At 36.3% G+C, this 20,337-nt stretch overlaps 1 protein-coding gene across 1 annotated transcript; it reads left to right on the top strand.

Moving 5' to 3' along the window:
* Positions 1 to 360: 360 nt before the first annotated feature.
* Positions 361 to 9,610, top strand: LOC134571208 (histamine N-methyltransferase A-like). Its single transcript, XM_063429373.1, has 7 exons — positions 361 to 427; positions 2,704 to 3,002; positions 4,345 to 4,397; positions 6,236 to 6,343; positions 7,407 to 7,537; positions 8,730 to 8,823; positions 9,140 to 9,610. The coding sequence occupies exons 2-7, from the start codon at positions 2,866 to 2,868 to the stop codon at positions 9,496 to 9,498; spliced, it is 882 nt and encodes a 293-aa protein (XP_063285443.1). The 5' UTR covers positions 361 to 427; positions 2,704 to 2,865; the 3' UTR covers positions 9,499 to 9,610.
* Positions 9,611 to 20,337: the final 10,727 nt, after the last annotated feature.

Consider the following 20,337-nt stretch of genomic DNA (forward strand, 5'->3'; position numbering starts at 1 on the left):
CTTTATACAGAAACGGTTATTCAATAAAGTGTCAATTTCAAATTTAAGGTAAAAAAAAAGCCAAACTGAAAAGATTCTCCAAGTGTTCTGTGCTTTCTGTTTGGCCTTAAATTTGAAATTCACTTTGAATTCTCACTTTAGTAAATAACTTTAACAGAGTTTTATTAGTGTTTGTGCAGAATAAATCCTTGTTGATTTAGGCTACAAACGGTTACATACAATGAACCTGTTGCTTAGAAAGGACACACAACTAGCTCTCAAAAAAATCTTTTTTTTTTTTTTTTTCTGGGCTGGGAAGTGGAAATAGTTCCTGGTCAGATGGTTGTGAAGAAATGTGTGGGTGGAGACACAGGGGCTGTAGATTCAGCGTATTCGATGCCATTTTAAGTAGTTGGCCTCCAGCAAACAGAGGAACTGCAAGAAGAGAGTGAGTAGTGGAATTAAATGTTCTCAATGTTTTGCTAAATAACGATTTGAATAGAGGAATCTGCTGCCTGGTATACATTGTTACTTCGAAAAGAACGGTTTCAATGTACGCTCCTGCAGCCTCTCCTAGTTAAACTAGCTACTTATTTAACCCTTTCCATATAAACATTACCACTCCTCCTCTGCAGTTTATGTAAACGTCCCTTTTAGTAAATAAAACTTGCGAGGCCTCGTTTTTAAAGCGGAGTCAGGGATAAACTTTAAGCGATCGCTGAGCTCTGGAGAAAACGCTCAGGCTCCTGACACACAGCGAATTACAAACTAATCTGACTCCAACGTGTGTTAAATTAACCCCTTAAGGACACATGACATGTGTGACATGTCATGATTCCCTTTTATTCCAGAAGTTTGATCCTTAAGGGGTTAAAATACAAACGGTAACACAGCCAAGTTGGAACAATAGTACAGTTTAAGATTTTTTTTATTTTTATTTTTTTAATTGGAAAGGAGTTCAGAACATGCAAACAGCATATGTGAACTGTGTTTAACTATTTTGCTGGCACTGTAGTAATGCTTTTTACAAAGAAAACATTATAATAAATGTTCTGATGGGATTATTTTAAGTATTTTTTTTATTTGTTTTCAGGGTATCTATAAATAAAAAGTGGGAATAAACCACCTGAATATATACATAATTCTTTAATAAATAAATATATTTATTCCCAACACCTATCACACCTGGAAAGGTGTAATACCTTTTTATTATTTGCATATTTGAAAAGTATTAAGGGGACACTTGAGACACCTAGTGGGCAGTGAAGAGTCCCTTTAATGTAGTTTGCAAACAATAACATTTCTTTAAAAATCATAAACACAAGCAGTTTTGGGATGGGTTTGTTAATTTCTGTAAGCTTTTTGATTACACGTCCCGTCAAATTTCCAGTAAATGTGTACAAGTGTATCAATACAGAGATAAAGGAATAAGACATGAACACTGATGTACATAAGATATTTAAAATATGTAAGGTATGTTCGGCAGTAATAACTTCTCCCTGATGTGGGGGTGTGGAATATTTGGAAGAAAAACTGGAGCAAGTACGAAGTGGCACTGAATTTGGAGTATTAATTATAGAAAGCAGTGCCAAGCAAAGATTCTGCTTTTTGCTCCAAATTTAAAAGAAGGCACTATATAATCATTGCATGTTTACGGGGACAAAAGTTATTTTTGTGCAACTCTCCATTAAATATTTCTTTTAAAACCGTCTAATAAAACTAAGGCTCTGCTGACACTTAAAGACCTGTCCAACTTGTGCAAATTGGATAATGCCTTAAGTTAGCCCAGCACACTTATCACTAGTCCCAATGACCTTGTTCTAAATGGGGCAAAACCATTTGCTGCAGTACAGGACTATTAAGACTGCAAAATCTGGACGTTGTAACACTATCTGGATTTTGAGGAGCAGTCTCCAAATGAGTCTGAATTTGGTCAAGATTTCAGCCTGATCGAAAGCTGCCGGAAGGCTGTAATCCAGCCCCTGATTGTTAAAATCCAGGGTCAGATGCTTAAAGGGACACTACTCTGCCAAAGTAAAAACACTGTTTAGTAGATAATTAAAATAATGAACACACTTAATTACGCATTTTTTTTTCATTGGAGTTGTGTGTGTGTATATATATATATATATATATAACAGCTTGCAAAAAGCTGCAGTTCTATTGTCTGCTGCTTTTGTAAGCCCACCCCTTCTAGCTCCGCCCAGACTTTTTGTGATTGTCAAATCACAGACTTCCCAATGCAGCTCAAAGAGAAGTCTTTGCAAGGCAGGTGGTCTGGGCAAATGCTGCCTCTTGAGTTCAGCTACACTGATCTAACCAAACCAGGAAGTAACAGAACTGGTTGTCTGATTGAAAGCTAGGGGACACCCTCATCATATAAAAACCATTTCAGCAAGTTAAAGTGCTATAGCGGTCTGGAGTGTCTCTTTAAACCATATGTGCATTCCCAGCAGGAAAGTTGACTTCCTTGACTCAGAATTTAATTAATCCAGTTTGAATTAATAACACCTGCATGTTCGTGTTGTGAAAATATTGGGTTTTTTTTCCATCTTATTGCTCTCCTCTTTCTGTATGAAAGAAACAGGAAATTAAGCATATTTAGTGAATTGTATTTCTGATCTGGTTTTCTGTTTGTTTTTTTTGTTTTTTGTTCTTCATTTAATTTTATTTATTTATTCTTCCCTTTGCTTAAAATGTCTCTGCCATTCTCACACCAAACAGATTTTCAGATATCCCAGGCGGTTACCTCTACAGGTGGCAGTTTCTTGAAATGAAGCAATGTGTTTGACGACAGATAATTTTCAGACAGGAAATTTAGCTGAAGCAAAGGAGAGCTAAATGATTGCATAATCCCCTCCTCCTTCAAGCTGTGAGTCTGAAGAAATGGAAGCTACAATGAGAAGCTTGCTCTCAGACAACAGCCGATATGTGGAAGCCTTCCGTCTTTTCCTTAAAAATTCCACTGAACACCAGTGCATGCAAGACTTTATTAACACCAAGCTTCCAGAGATCATATCAAGGTAAATACAATATTCTTTCCTTTACGTTTCACCTTCGATTAACTGGCATGTTTTGGGAGATTTGTACACAATACAGAGATTCATATTGTCTGTATAAGAGCAGGTAGATCATTATTTAAACACACTCCGTGGACAACACACTATATATGTATCTTTTAGCTTTTAACCTAAATTATACTTTTGTGTTTTCATTTTTTTTGTGTGTGCAAGTTTACATGTATAATTTTGCATTCTACTCCGGGATAATACAAAATAGAAGCTTTATTGGGGCATAAACAGCGGCGTTTCGACACTATCTGGTCTTTATCAAGCTACCACAAAAAGTTCCCTTACTCGCATTGTATCTTAAAACAATAACCGCTGAATTCTCTTTTGGAAAATGTATCTCTTTTTTATTAGGTTTTTTTTTCTTTTTTTATTCACTTTATATAATATTTATTATGCCAGTTAATGTACTACAGATGCAGCAATGTTCAATGGATTATTTTAGAACCAAAAATTTTTAGCTTAAAGGGACACTCAATGGCCAAATATATATATATATATATATATATATATATATATATATATATATATATATATATATATATATATATATTTTAAATTAATGTATAGTAGATATACCCCAATGAGAACATGCATGCATTTAATTATGCATTATTTATTTTTATTTTTTTAAACAGGGCCATATCTAAAAACAGCTTGTAAGAGCTGCAGATCTCTTGTCTGAAGCTTTTGCAAGCCCTCCCCTTCTAATCCCACCCAGACTTTCTGTTGCTGTCCAATCAGCCTAATGCAGCTCACTACAAAGTCTTTGCGAGACAGGTGCTCCGGGCAATTGCTGCTTCTTTAGCTTTACTGAGATAAACATCCATGAGGTGACAGAACTGGTTGCCTGACAGCCAAGAAGTGTACAAGGTTTTATATGTGGCAGCTTCTATTAACTCAGCACTTTTTGTAGAATAAAGAGGATACATTCTTCACAGATGAAGTACTTCAGCAAGTTGAACTGCTTCAGTGTTCTAGAGTGTCGCTTTAATGGAGCAGTTTTAGTGTGCAGTCTCACCACTCAATTCCATGTGATTTGCGAGTTAAATCACATTTGTTTCAGTTTATGCAGCTATAGTCACACCTCCCCTGGCTGTGACCAACGTGGTCTATATGAAAAATGGCAAAATTTTCAATCATATTTTACAGCAGAATGCTTATTCTAGAAGCTATTTTTTCCTGTTTTAATTGCTCACTGTAAGTCTCAGCCAGAGGAGCTCTCATTAAGACCTTTTATTGAATCTGACCTTGTTGACTTACAGTCACATTTATATAACTCTCATTTTGTTTTTAGCCTTGGAATTGAGAAGCCGGCTATTGATGTTCTGGGTATAGGCAGTGGCTCAGGTAACGTCTCCATCCGCTCATGTTTATGCATAATATTGTATGAGCTATAAAGGTTTTCTGTTGGTACAGAACTGTAATATGCCGTTGGTGCTGTAAGTGTCTCATAGCGGCAGTAGAGCTGGTGGGCATTTAAGAAAGTTCTTGAACGGTTTCATTCAAAATCCTTGTAAGGTCTGTTCTTCCCTCTCCACATTTAACACCGCACATAGCTAGGCTTCCCTCTGACCTTTAGGAAGTAAAGATGAATCTTAAAGGGTTAAGCACAACCCTAAGCACATCATTGGTTTGCAGGTCTTAGTGCCTGGAGTTATGTGCAGCTTTTACCTATGAAATGCTGCACATACAGAGAGTAACTCCTCTGCTGCCAGAGCTATAACTACCTCATGCTCCGTCATCGTGTCATCACTAGCCAGTCCAGAACGAGTTCTCTGCTGGTTAAAGTCAAACTTTTGCAAAATTGGCATCCAAGTTTAGCACACACAGCTTGCTGGCACCAGACAGCCAATGGTTGCATGCCCCCTCCGTTCTGCTACTTTTTCACTCAGTATGGAAGTGATTTCAGCCAATAAATAGGCTAAAAGGAGAACCTGGCCTTTACAATGGCGATAAAAAGGTAAATAATGGAGTACTTTGATCAAAGCCAGTGTTTTATGAAAAACTGTATTTTGGTTGGAGTAACCCTTTTAATGTTATGCGATCTTGTTTTTTTCTGTTCCTTGTTGAAGGGTAAGGGAAATCGATATCATAAGACAATTGCCATAACAGGGGACCATGAGGTGATATACATGTACAGGTGGTCCTCACTTTATGACCTACCTGTTTTACGACTGCTTGCACTTACGCGCAGCTCTCTGGAGATTCCCCACTTTAGGGAGCTGGTTTTCCCCGAACATAGCTTTGCGGGATTCCCTGCGCTAGTGAACTGCTTTATGTTTGGGGTAATTCCCCCAAATGTAGACCTGCTCTCTTGTGCATGTTCACTTACTGACCAGTTCGTTTTACGACTGGGTCTTAAGAACGGAACCCGGTTGGTAAGTGAGGAGTGTCTGTAATACACTAGACTAAGAATGCAACAAGTAATTAAGAAGTAAATTGACTTTGAGGGCAGTTATAGGAGTGGGGAGGTGCAACTCATGTCTATTATTGGAGATGGCTCCCAAACTAGATGTCTTCTGTTCCCTCCACAACCGGAAGATATCAATATTGAAAGGATAAACATCAGTTTATACATACAAGATGTGCATTACTTGGCAATTTATTAATGCAGGTACCACACTACAGTCTTTAAAAAGGAATTGTCACTTCCCACGACTTTTTTAATATAAGTTTACTTATCTCTATAGGCCAAACACAGTCCTGGCCAATCAGCATCTCCTCATAGGAAATTCTATGAGGAAAGTTCAGTGTCTCCAGGCAGAGGGTGGAGACACTAAATGTCAATCAAACTGTGCATCATTTCCCCAAGATCACCTCTAGTAGCCATATGAGGAGTGGCCAGTGGAGGTATCCTTAAGCTGTAAGGTAAACACAGCATTTTCTCTCAAAAGACCGTATTTACTGCAAAAAGCCTTAAGGAACTGATTATACGCAACAGAACAAATACAATAAGCTGTAGTTGATTATAGTGTCCTTTCAAGTCTTTAATCTAAATTTCCAAAAAAAAAAAAAAGTTCTAGGTGATTTTTGTTGTGTTATTCAATTATGTAAAGTCAAAAGAAGAGACCGTTCTAATTTTGTCAGCCTATTTAAAATGAAAGGGGGAGTTTCCTTGATTATTGATGTGCAGCATGTAGTATCGCACAGATTTTACACTTTTCAATCTATCTTATTACTCTTAGGTGAAATTGACTTGCAGATGATTTCAAAAATACAAGTTAGATATCCGGGAATTAAAGTGAATAATAATATTGTGGAGCCAAGTCCAGAACAAATCTTAAGTTACAAGGGTAAGTGTACCACACGGGAAGTTAAATTTATCTGTAACAATATTAAATTTGTATTAATTTGGCTTTACAGTGTGAAGTCTTGTTCCTTGGAAAACATTGCACAGAATGGCTCTGCTCTAGTAAAGATTACGGGTTTATAAACCTCCATTTTGTGTTCTGTCACTCTCTGCTGGAGCAGAGCAGAGATTGTGCTTGGAAGTAATACATACAACTATTGGAAGCACATTACACCTTCTGCTTCCTGGTGGACTATAAATACCTGATTCTGCAGGGTTCTTTCACCATCTACGGATACCTGCAGATTTCCTCTGCTAGAGTTCCCGTGTTTTGCGAGTCATACAGCAGAGTGACCATTGCTATTCACCAGTGGGATCCCTCCTTTTTTTTTTAAATTAGTATCTAGTGTTATTTTTCTAGACTTAACAGAATTTTATTTATTTTTTTGGCCAAATCAAGAGGGGGGATAAAAAATAAATAAAAAAAGATTCAGGAATGAATTTCGTGAAGAAAAAAGTTTGCCAGCCATTTGTCTAAAGTTGTCCATCCTAAAAAAGACCAAGACAGTCACTAGAGGCACTTAAATCCCCATAGGAAAACCATGAAGCAATGCTTTCCTATGTGGAGGGTCTAGTGCGCTTGCAACGGAATAGAGTAGTGATGGAAGGGTTTTTCTTTAACCCTTTAGCCGCCGGGGGAAGCAGAGGGCTCTATAGTGTAAGGAATGCAGTTTTGTATTATTTAAATGTATAATGAATCAATTTTTTTTATTTTTTTTTTTTAAATCAACAAGTCTACTTATTTAAGTTTGTATAACTGGAACAAAATACAAGTAATCTCTTTTTGTCACATATTTTAAATTTAAAAAAAAAAGTACCCATACAGTTTATTTTACCAGAAGCAACTTGTATGCAGCAACTTGCATGTGATCTTTGTACTTGTCCAAGTCGTAATATATTTCATGATTAAATTGGACTTTGACCAAGTTTACTACTTGGCCTATTTTTATTTATTTTTTTTTTTTTTTTTTGTGCTCTAAATCCATTATGCTCTCTATATATTTCAGAACGTGTTGCCAAGGCACCAGGACTAGATAACGTGTCATTCACCTGGCATAAAAAAACTTCTCATGATTTTGAAATCCATGTGAACGAAACAAAGCAACATAAAAAGTATGATTTTATTCATATGATCCAGGTAATTATACCTACTCATCTTAACAAATTGAGCAATAAATGTAACATTAAATCTTAATTTGCCGTTGACATGCTAAGCCCTACATAAGTGTATCATTGAATGAAATGAAGTGATTCTTGGCACGGATTAAATGATATGTATATTCCAACAAGAAAGCAAACTAACCCCCTCTAAGGATAATTAACATAATGTTCCATCAATGCAGTAGGCAATTCCTTAAACGAATAAAACATTGAAAATCAGCTAAAACCAACTTATTGTCATGCTCAGTTTTCTTAACTTTTTCCTTTCAGAGGAATTAAACTTATTCCTTGCAAACATCCAAGAGTGCATGCACACATTTATTTATTAAACAATAAATTACCATTTGTCTTTAACTATTCATAAAAAAGTGTTAAATTGCAGGGGGTGCATCAATGCCCTATTATAATAAAATGGCACATCGGTAGACGTTCGATATCTATACAGCGCTGTATCTATCGCAAGGCTAACAAGGCATTTGCCTTGCGCAACACTTTCCAGGGGGACAGCAGGCCGTCCCCAAATGCCCCAGAAAATCTAACAAATGTCTTTTTAGCCTTGTGCCATGCGGGGCCCAAAAGCTGGCCACCTTAGGGCTCCTCCAGGGCAGGCTGCTGTGCGGAATGGAGGCAAGCTCTTCACTGATGCTGGGAGCAGGAATATGGCATCACTCTGAGCCTGGCATCACTAAATGGTGCATGAGGGGGCAGAGCAGGAAGATCCCAGGAAACCAGGATCATATAAGCCATACTGGAACTCAAGGAAAGGATCCACTCCAGCACTCCCAAAATAGAAAAATTGTGTGTGTGGTGCTGTCAGTGTGTGGGTTGATGTGTGCCAAAAACTGTGTATGTAACAGTGATGGCTTGTCTGTCAATGTGTGATTTAGTCTTAAACAGGAAGAGCTGCAGCCTTGACAGGAAGGGGTGGGACAAATTTAGATTATAGGTCTGCCAGAGTTTAGCTATTAATAGGGTAGCACAAAACTAAAACACACCACTGTATCTATGTGTAAGCAATGGGATTGTCTGACTTGATTAAATATGAAGGTAGTCATGTCGTGTCAATTGACGTATTTACTAAGAGGTCATTTTCCATTTCATTCATCCCCACTCTCGCATAAATCATAGAAGGATGTCTAATTGTTGCATTTTTGTTTTTATATCCTTAGATGCTATATTATGTAAAAGATGTCTCAGCCACATTAAAGTTCGTCAGTAGCTGTCTGTCACCTAATGGGAAACTCCTTATAATTCTTGTATCTGGTAAGATGTGTTTTTTTACATTTGTATTTTATTAGATAGTAGTTTCAACTGCAAGGTGTGTTTTCCTTTTCCAGTAAATTAGACCAGGATCAATAGAACTGGAAACTGGCAGAGCCACCATATCCTAATCTTTGATTCCTCTAGGAAAACCATATGCTTGTTTATAATTTACAACTGCTTGATTATTCTGTTCCTCAATTGTTTAATTTATTTATTTTTGCATGCCACCGTTTGGATTGATATTTCTTTCTGCTTGTACATAATCTTTTAACTTTTTTATTTTATTTTTTTATATATATTTATTTTGTCTTCACAGGAAACAGTGGTTGGTCACACTTATGGAAAAAGTATGGATCTCACTTACCCCTAAATGATCTCTGCTTGTACGTAACCGCAAGTGACATCCAGAACGAACTGAGCTCAATGAAGGCAAAATTTCAAAGCTATGACTTGCACTCTGAAATGGATATAACCGAATGTTTTGTTGATGGAGATCGGAATGGGGAGCTTCTCCTGGACTTTTTAACTGAGACTTGCGAGTTCAAGAAATATGCCCCTTCTGATCTTAGAGATCAAATACTACATGACCTAAAGAGTCCTGAGTGCAGCTCAACCAAAGATGGGAAAATTGTTTTCAATAACAACCTCAGTGTAATTGTGGTTGAAAATCAATGAACCATTCCATTGTACTGGTTATGAGACGTGTGTAATATTTCATCTGAGCCTGATTGGCTAAAGCTAAATCATTTTAATCCATTTCTGAATTAATCAACTCATTCTGGATTTACTGATTGTCTTATTGAATGAATAAGACTCCACAGGTAAATCCCAGTTGAACCAGCTTGTTCAGGTGGGGTTTAAAAAGATTCTGAATCAGATTATCCTGCTCAAACTAATTTCTGCAAAGGTCCAGTGGTTATGATAATAGGCTGCAGGTGCCATCCCCTGATTCTGGGTAAAACCATTTTTGACCGTTTTGACCAAAATCAGGGGTTTCTGCACTCCCTTGACCCAAAATTTTGTTTCTGTCCCGTTCTTCCATCTCCCCCTTGTGTCTCGACTTGCTCCAATCATTGGTTTGCAAATACAGACACTACATTTTCACATTCTCAATATCAATTTATTCAATATTTGTTCTAAAATATTAAAATTCAGTTTTAATTCATACTTCAGTAAATAGCCCTGCTAAAATTTCTTAACATACATATAATGAGCCAATTAAGGAAAATTATTTAAAACCACAATTAGTCCTGCACTGTCCCAGTTTCAATACAGCAACTGTTCCTCTTGTTCTGAGATCATCTTCATGGATAATTTCAGACCAATCAAATTCTTCTCAGTCAGGAGCATGGAGGACCTACAGGGCATGTGTGGCAACCATCACACTCCACCATAGAAAAACACAAGATCAAATGCTTCTCAATGAGAAGCATTATGATGCTGAATGTGAAGTCTTTCAATGACAACAACTAGAGGCATTAATATAGTTGTATTTATATTTGTCAAAACTACAAGATGTAGTGGTTTTGGTGCTTAATGTCCATTTAATACAATAGATATATGGTTTACTTGTGATTCATTCCCTTTTCTTCATTGTGGAAATTACACAATTTTTTTTTAATTATTATTATTCCCAATCAGAAAGTAGAATATTTTGAAAGGTTGATCTACTTGTTTTGCAAATTTCCTAAACATCAAATTTCCTAAACATCATATACCTGCTCATCCAATGTTTGTTTTCTTGCTTAGTCTAATTCCATGATTTACAATCAGCCTTTTCCTGGGCTTTGTCACTTTGGATCTTTGTCAAGCTGTCTACTGCACAGATGCAATGAACAAGGATTCATATCTGTATTACCTGTAGCACTTAGGAAGACATCTATACGTTGTGAGTAAAACAATGATCAACTCATTACTGCTGCAATTTTATAGAACCAATATGGTGTTATTGTGCTGTTTCTGCATAAAAACTAATCAGTATTATGATCTCGGAGAACTCACGTGTCATTTGGTACACAAGAAGGAAAGCTAGCTTTTAATATGTCTAGAACTTTAACACTTGAACTTCGAGAGCTTAGATTCAGCTAATACAGAAAGCTTTACTGGACTTTATTATATAGATTAATATGAATACGATACAATGAAAATATGACATGTAACCAAATTTGCTGCTAGATACATATTGATGTGTTAATTCTGTAAAATGTAAAACAAATATGCAAATATTTATCTTGAAAGAACAAAAGTAATGTATTTTCATTCTAGGACATTAAGTGCCATCAAAATTAATATCTGTATTTTTTCTGAACTTTTACATTTTTCTTATAGTTTGGGCAAAATTATAGGGTATTGAGTACTGTAACATACCTGCCTAGAACATATTATTTGGGGTAACTTTAGATACAATACACATGGAGATCAGAACACAAAGAATCAAGTAAGCTGCCAAACTATTGATTTAACCTACATGAAGCCAGTGGCGGAACGAATGAAGAGTGGTCCATGGTGGTGTTGGGGAAAAAATGTCTCGAGTCCAATTCTGTAGAGCAGGGATGGCCATAAGGCTAATCTTCAACTGTTGTACAACTCCCCCAATGCTTTGCTAGCTGTATTTCTTGGACAGTTTAGTAAGTTTCTGTGAGACTTTTTACTTTTATATACAAGTATACGTTTCTACGATTAATATTTTGGGCATCTTTTAATGGGTCATCTTTGTGTAGGAGAGGGCAACACAACCCAGAAATGCAGATCATATACACCTGAATATAGACCTGCTAAGCGTAAATAGCCAAGAGAGGGCAGAGCTTTAAAAAAGTGGTACTAACTGAAAATGTATACAAATTTTGTATAGATCTTGAAAAAAATAGAAAATTAAAATAAAGGAGGCAATTGGAATCCGTCTCTTTGCACAACTTTTTTTGCTCTGTCTACTTGGTCTTTAACAAATGTTGATGTGTGATGGTTAGTTTGCTTTTTAAACACTATACTTTTCTACATAAGACAATAAAACATTTAAAGACAAATCAGATTACGGGTAAGTGGGGTATTAAAGTGAACAATTGTGCAGGCAAGCCACTGATAATGGGAACACTCCCTAAAATCCCCCACAATATACACACAAAAAACTGTACAAACCCCAAAGTTAAAATCCAGTGCAGGGCACTACAATTACAAACATGAGGCAAAATATAGTTACCACTTTGGAGAGGAACAAGCAACCACACATGAAAGAGAAGAACATAAAGAGAATCATAGTGCAAAATTTAATTGGGTAAAATCCAATGCAAGGAGCACTCACAAAGATGTTGGCACAATTAAAAACATAAATTGTACAAAAGCACTTTTCTGCATACAGAAGTAGGCAAGAAGTAAGTCCCCAATGGGCAGGCATGCGAGGCAGCTGAGGGGAGTAGTAGAGACAGTGCTCAGCCTTTGGAACCAGACACAGGCTGAGCGAACATTTACCTCCTGCAGAAGTTGTTAGACAAAACGCGTTGAGCAAGTTGAATCCCCGAAAGGACATCGGCATAGCGGTAACTTAGATCTCCTTACAGCTTCTTACATGCGGAGGAACTCTTTCTGGTAGCCAGAGGTACAGACTGCGAACCGGTATTCCTAGGGACTTAGCCTAATTGTAGGCACAAAAGTGCTTCTGCGCAATTGAGGTTTTTAATTTTGCCAATATCTGTTCTACTTTCCTGCAGTAAAAGTACAGTTTTGGCTTTTGTACAAAGGTATTGCAGGATGCTGTTGCAATCTTCATATACGCTCTGCAATGTTCCCAAGAGCAGTCTTAACCCCCCACCCCCAGAAGTAGCTAGCTTTTGAATGACAAAATGTCATATCCAGTGTAGGACAAAGAATATGTAAAAAAGCTGATCTCGAATCCCAGTGTGAAAAATGTTTCTCTGTCCGGTAACCACCTGGGCTACAGTGGAGGAGAATGGAACTAGAACTTGATAGGTCAAATGTCATCTTGCACTGCTTTCAAATTAGAGTTGACTGATCCACAGTATTTTATTACTGAAAATGCAGCACTGTAGTAAGTAGCATGTTATGCTGCATGTTCCTTATTGATTAACTCATATATTTCTGGCTTGCAGCATTTTAAATTCATTACTGCACTTTTCATGTGTTGCTCATCAATAAGTATGAGTGATACGCGATTTACACAGTGGATTGGTTAATATTTGCGGGGTGGGTGGTAAGGTTGAACATTTGTTACTATCAATACTTTTGCATAGAACTAGACTTTTTTTGTTTTGTTTTTTGCTTTTTTTTGTTTAAATTTTCTAGTTCCTTGTTTCTCAACCAGTGGTATGTGTACCTCAAGGAGTACACACACCAATAGCAGGAGGTACTCCAACAGTTTGCCACCTTAGCTCCCACCACAGGAGGCGGCAGACTGTGCGCTAAGGCAGAGTAAGTACTCCATACCCAGGTGACAGAGGGAGAATGGAGGATCTTCCAACATTGCTCCCTCACACGCCCTGTGTTGATGCCGGGTTATGATGTCACTCTGGCATCACAACACTGCGAGCAAGGGAGCAGTGCTGGAAGAGCATGAAGATAACACAAGCCCACTCAAGACCCCAGTGAAAGGATTCACTGTGAAAGGTCGGGAGGCCGGGCGGACTATAGGAAAAATTATTTGTTACTGTTTGTCAAATCAGTGAGTGTGTTTGCCAGTGTGTGTCAGTTTTGTGTGTGTGTGTGTTACTATTATGTGTATTATATTTCCATGTTGGGACTTTTATACTTCAGTTGAGTAGTTCATACACTCGCCCTTACATACATAATATTCACATTGTCATATGTATTTTTAAAATATTCTTTACTACCTTTACTAAGGCTGTTCTCAAATATGGGATTAACATAAATATCAGTGTCTACATGTTTCCTTTGGAACGTATCGCAATACATATTATTTTCTCGAGGGAGGCAGGGGTACTGAGGATTTTTTTTTTTAGACCCGCAGGGGTACTTTTCCATTGAGAAACACTGTTCTAATATGTAAGTACTCACATACCCTCATTTACCCTGGGTTTATGCACAAATATAGCAGTCGTGCTTTGCAAATGTTTGGGAACTATGTTTCCCATGATGCATCTGTAGTTCAATTATAACAGACATGTAGCATTACAGGCAGTAAAATAATGTACCAAAATAGAGCAGTGACACAGGTGTTCATGTTAAAGTTATGTTAAGAGATACCATAGCTCAACATGTATGTTTGTAAGGGCTGATATGATGGTTTTTGACATTAGAAGTACAGTTTGTGCCTTTCAGTAGCTGCTGATTTGTTGAAAGTGGTCATCTTAAAGCAAAATGGCTGCACACATCAATACCTGCCTTAAAACGTATCAATACAAAATATTTTTCTCATTCCTACAAATTCCTAGATACAAATACTTTTTTTTTCTAATCAAATTTTTTTAGGTTTTATTATCTTTAGATGCTTTTGTGTTTGGCATGATGTTGAAGATTTGCTATCAGGACTTAATAATTAATTTGCTAATACACCAGTGCACATGGTGTCTGTGTTGTGTTTTTTTTGTTGTTGTTTTTTTTAACATACTGTTATAACAAAAATCTATAGACAGGTATATTTGTGTAGCAAGCAGACATTACCACCAGGTGGCAGCATGCAAGTGCTTTTGTTCTTTTGATGCCACATGAACTGATGAGCTGGGGAGGCGTTAGACGTGAAGAAATTAGGTTGCAAAGAGAGTAACAAGATAACAAAATATATATAAAGCTTCTACCTATAACATTTACATTCCGGTATGTTACAGATAACGACCCATTCTAGGCATTAAATAAGATGTAAAAAGAAAACTAAAACCAGGAATCCGAAAGATACGTATTGGAAACAAAAACATGTACAAAATACAAAGGTTTCTTTTTTGACACAAAAACATTGTTACCATAGTTACTCCCTAACAAATGAGTAAGCTAGCAGCACTCATTATGTTTCTTAGTAGTAAACAAAGAAAGCACGTTTTTAGTGGACACAGTCGGTAAAACTGAGATGTTAAGTGTTCAGAGAAGGCTCTTGGCAGACAGAACTAATTAAAGGAACACTATAGTCACCTAAATTACTTTAGCTAAATCAAGCAGTTTTAGTGTATAGATCATTCCCCTGCAATTTCACTGCTCAATTCACTGTCATTTAGGAGTTAACCCTTTAAGGACCGCTGACGGTTCAGGACCGTCAGCGGTAAAACGTGCGTTTGGACCGCTGACGGTCCTGAACCGTCATAACGGTCTGGGGCTACTTACCTGATCGCCGTCGGTCCCACGGCGGCGATCAGTGCTCCACCCGGTCCAGGGGGGTTGCCTGTCTGCCCGGGCAGTCCCCCCTCGGCAGATCAGGACCCCACGGCCATGTGATCACTCGATCACATGACCGCAATAGGGGTCTGTGTATCTGCCTGCAGGGGGACTGTCTGTGCTGACAGGCAGTCTCCCTGCAAGTGAAAAATCAAAAAAATAAAGTTAAAAAAAAACAGTGTAAAATCAGTGTAAAAAAAAAAATAATAATATGTGTATATATATATATATGATATATATACATGTATTATATCTATATATAATATATGTATATGTATCATATATATAATGTCATAAGTGTATTTTTATATTTATATATACGTATATTAATATAAAAATACACTTATATTTAAATTACACACGAATATATACAATATATATAATTGCTATATATATGGTATATATATATTATTATAAAATACAAATAATATGTTAATAAAAATAAATAACAAAAAAAAATAATAATTTTTAATAATTATAAAAAATATTTATATATGCAATTTTATTCTAACAGTATTTTGATATATATATATATATATATATATATATATTTATATCAAAATATACTTAGAATGTAATGATATATATATATCTATGTATAAATAAATAAATAAAAACAATACGAAATATACATATGTCCACATACATAATTACATAAATAATTTCATAAATATACACGTAGACGTCAAATATATAAATATGTATATATATTAAAATTCTACATGTGTATTTATGTAATATTTTTACCTAATTAAGTAATTTTAATGATTGCAATTTGAGGGACCTGCCTGCCATCCCAGGCCGAAAGTCCAGATAATTTAATTTGCTAGCACTGTGTTTAACCCTGTAACTTTCTATGACACCCTAAAACCTGTACATGGGGGTACTGTTTTTCTCGGGAGACTTCGCTGAACACAAATATTAGTGTTTCAAAACAGTAAAACATATCACAGCGATGATATTGTCAGTGAAAGTGAAGTTTTTTGCATTTTTCACACACAAACAGCACTTTCACTGAGGATATTATTGCTGTGATACATTTTACTGTTCTGATACACTAATATTTGTGTTCAGCGAAGTCTCCTGAGTATAACAGTACCCCACATGTAGAGGTTTTATAGTGTTTGTGAAAGTTACAGGGTCAAATATAAGGCTTGATTTTACTTTTTTTTTTATTGAAATTTGTCGGATTGGTTAGGTTGCCTTTGAGAGCGTATGGTAGCCAAGGAATGAGAATTAGCCCCATGATGGCATACCATTTGCAAAAGAAGACAACCCAAGGTATTGCAAATGGGGTATGTTCAGCCTTTTTTAGTAGCCACTTAGTCACAAACACCGGCCAAAGTTAGCGTTTCTTGCATTTTTAACACACAAACAAATATAAATGCTAACTTTGGCCAGTGTTTGTGACTAAGTGGCTACTAAAAAAAACTGGACATACCCAATTTTGAATACCCTGGGTTGTCTACTTTAAAAAAATATGTACATGTTAGGTGTGTTTCGGGGATTTATGACAGATAACGGTGTTACAAGGTCACTATTGATACATTTAAAATATATATATATTGAAACAGCAATTTCCTACTTGTATTTATAGGCCTATAACTTGCAAAAAAAAGCAATAAAGCATGTAAACACTGGGTGTTTTTAAACTCGGGACAAAATTTTGAATCTATTTAGCAGTTTTTTTCATTAGCTTTTGTAGATAAGTAAAAGATTTTTCAAGTAAAAGTCCAAAAACATGTTTTTTTTTTTAATTTTTCACCATATTTTATTATTTTTTTTAAATACAATATTGGACATAATACAAATAATGGTATGTAAAGAAAGCCCCTTTTGTCCTGAAAAAAACAATATATAACTTGTATGGGAACCGTAAATGAGAGAGCGGAAAATTACAGCTAAACACAAACACCACAAAAGTGTTAAAACTGCTCTGGTCCTTAACGTACAAACATCGCAAAAACAGGCCGGTCCTGAAGGGGTTAAATCACTTTGTTTCTGTTTATGCAGCCCTAGCCACACCTCCCCTGGCTATGATTGACACAGCCTGCATGAAAAAAAAAACCTGGTTTCACTTTCAAACAGATGTAATTTACCTTAAATAATTGTATCTCAATCTCTAAATTGAACTTTAATCACATACAGGAGGCTCTTGCAGGGTCTAGCAAGCTATTAACATAGCAGGGGATAAGAAAATCTTAATTAAACAGAACTTGCAATAAAGAAAGCCTAAATAGGGCTCTCTTTACAGGAAGTGTTTATGGAAGGCTGTGCAAGTCACATGCAGGGAGGTGTGACTAGGGTTCATAAACAAAGGGATTTAACTCCTAAATGGCAGAGGATTGAGCAGTGAGGCTGCAGGGGCATGTTCTATACACCAAAACTGCTTCATTAAGCTAAAGTTGTTCAGGTGACTATAGTGTCCCTTTAAGCTATTTTGGGTTTTTGCATTTATTTATTTGTAACAGATTGTTTTAGTTACTGTTCTAAATGAACTTGAATTAATACTTTGAAGAACAATTCTAAAAAGTTTGAAACATTTTAGCAAATTAGTTAAATAAATAGGTAAGTTTACTTTTTAATTAATATCGTTAACTTTTTTTTTCTACCATTGTCAGCACCCTAGACTGCGTAGTATAGCTTCTCTGCCACAGGCATAGACTGTGTGCTGATTGGGCCAGTACTAAATCCTGCTGCCATAAGCAGTTTATCACAAGTGCACATTATGCCCACTTACCTTGTTTTTCTCTATTACTGGGTCCATTCAAAAAAGTAAGAACTGTTTTTCAGTTTGTTTTTTACCGGGACATGTTTTTAAAACTTAATTAATCTAGATATTTACTTTTGTACTATAAATCTTCCATACCCAAAATAGTTTATTTTTTCATTACATTTTACAAAATGTAATATAAATTTACAATATATTTTTTGAAAAATCATACTAAGGCTCTGTGGTTCCCGACCCCCCTCCGAGCTATGTTGTTTTTTCCCCATAGATGAACCAATAGTTTCTTCCAGATAAACCTTTAGCCTGTGCCTCCAGCTTCCTCAAGGTAGATGGCTTTAAACGCTGCCAAAAACAACATGCTCCCCTCTATCCACATGAATTATTGCAATAAAAAAATTAAGTAAAGTTACACCAAAAATAATATCCATTAACGAGTGTAAAAGTTTTAATCAGAACATGCACATTCTATAGGACTAAAGACTGCAACACGTATTGCTATTCAATAAATAGTGTCACGGTTTAATGGGAAGAAAAACCCTTTTCCTGGCTTAATATGCATAATTACATTAACAGGGTTGTTTACTAAAATAAGAATTCAAATAGAATTTTAAATTTAAAGGGATACTATAAGCATTAAAATATATTCAGCTTAGTGAAACGCTTTTGGTGTATAAATCATGTTCCTACTGTCTCACTGCTCAGTTTTCTGCCCTTTAGGAGTTAAATCACGTTTGTTTCTATTTTTGCAGCCCTAGTCACAATTCCCCTAGCTGTGACTGACACAGCGTGCATGAACAACAAAAATGGTTTCATTTTCAATCAGATGTTAACTTGCTTTAGATATTTTTTTAGCCTGCACTGTAATTATAACTTTAATCACACAGAGAAGGCTTCTGCAAGGTCTAGCAGGCTATTAACAGAGCAGGAGATTAGAAATTTTAAGTTAAACAGACTATGCAATACAAGTTAACCATTAGATCTCTTTACAGGAAGTGTTTATGAAGGCTGCGCAAGTCACATGCAGGGAGGTGGGATTATGGCTGCATAAAGAAAGTAGTTTAACTCCTAAATGGCAGAGAAATGAGCAATGAGATTGCAGGGGTCTGATCTATACACCACAACTGATTTATTATGCTAAAGTTCTTTTGGTGCCTATAGTGTCCCATTAAGGTTATATTATCGATATTATAGAAATTTGATTTGAATTCTCAGATTTAGCAAACAAGCTCATAGGGGTAATGTCTCAGTAGGCTAGTTACATTAGTCTACTTAACACTTTCAGAGCTGCAGCAGAGAGCAGAGTAATGCACTTTTCTACCCTGTGGCACTGAAAGTGAAAGAAAATTGGTGAATAAATGCATGCTGAGGTCTCTAAGACCCCAGCGTATAATTATAGATAGCTGATCAGCTCCCTCACACTGAGCATGGATGCTCTGTGAATTGTTTAGTGAATTTTGTGAGAGCATCTGTTGGCTCCTCTATTATTCAAGGAAGGAGAGAAAGGAAGATCAGCCCACATTGTGCACATCATGCACAAAATTGTTGACAGGAATCCATAACTGAGCATTCTGACTATCTGACAGCTCTGATGGGCTGATTTAGAGTCCATTGGTTTTTACCAACCACTGCTGTAATAAATTACTCTCAGAGCGGGTGCAGGGTACTCTCTGCATCCTAAATCTTGCAATTAGAGTGTTCTTTACAAAGCACACCAATCGCGACTCACAATAAGCTAATATACAGGCTATTGATTTATTTTTTTTTATTATTTTTATTTTCACTTCCACAAGGTTATTTACCAAAGTGAGAATTCAAAATCAATTTTAAATTTAAGGCCAGAGTAGCTAAACTGACAGCATAGCTAGCTTAGAGATTTATTTTCAGTTCAGCTATTTAACGTTAAATTTGAAATTTACTTTCGTAAAAAGCCCTTCCTTCGTGTTGCTCATTCAAATATACACTGCGATCACTTTAGAATTCCAAGGTAGAAATATACGAGGATGATAGGTCTATTCTCCAGGTTTAGTACAGTATTCTATATGGTTTGGGTTCTAGTGCTGATCTTGCAGCTACTACGAGAAGCTACAGTCTGTGTGTGTGGACATTTCTCCAGTGGTATAAACAGTGTCAGATGAAGTTCACAAATCTTTTCTCTGTATGATAAAAAATAAAAACAAAAGAAATCTAACGTTGGTCCACAGTAAGTCTGGAGAACACATATATAAGATGGGAGAAAAAAAATGAGTGGGGATGTTTCTCCTTTTCCTTGATAGTACATCAAAATGAGTTAATGCAGCTCTGGATTTTTCCATAAGATAAAGGTCTCCATGAAAAATGTGTGTCTGCAAGGTGAATTTGATTTACAGATGCTGTCAACAGAAAAACAGGCTGAGAGCCCAGGAGTCCTTGTTAACAATCAGACAGTGAAGCAAGAATGAAACAAATAATTC

Source organism: Pelobates fuscus, chromosome 8 (genome assembly GCF_036172605.1).
Source record: "Pelobates fuscus isolate aPelFus1 chromosome 8, aPelFus1.pri, whole genome shotgun sequence".
NCBI classification, from domain to species: domain Eukaryota; kingdom Metazoa; phylum Chordata; class Amphibia; order Anura; family Pelobatidae; genus Pelobates; species Pelobates fuscus.

Excerpts from the sequence above, each read along its gene's own strand:
- LOC134571208 (XM_063429373.1), top strand. The coding sequence starts at position 2,866 with ATGGAAGCTACAATGAGAAGCTTGCTCTCAGACAACAGCCGATATGTG. Across the intron at positions 3,003-4,344 it reads CTTCCAGAGATCATATCAAG|CCTTGGAATTGAGAAGCCGG; the intron begins GTAAATACAATA and ends TTTTGTTTTTAG. Across the intron at positions 4,398-6,235 it reads GGGTATAGGCAGTGGCTCAG|GTGAAATTGACTTGCAGATG; the intron begins GTAACGTCTCCA and ends TATTACTCTTAG.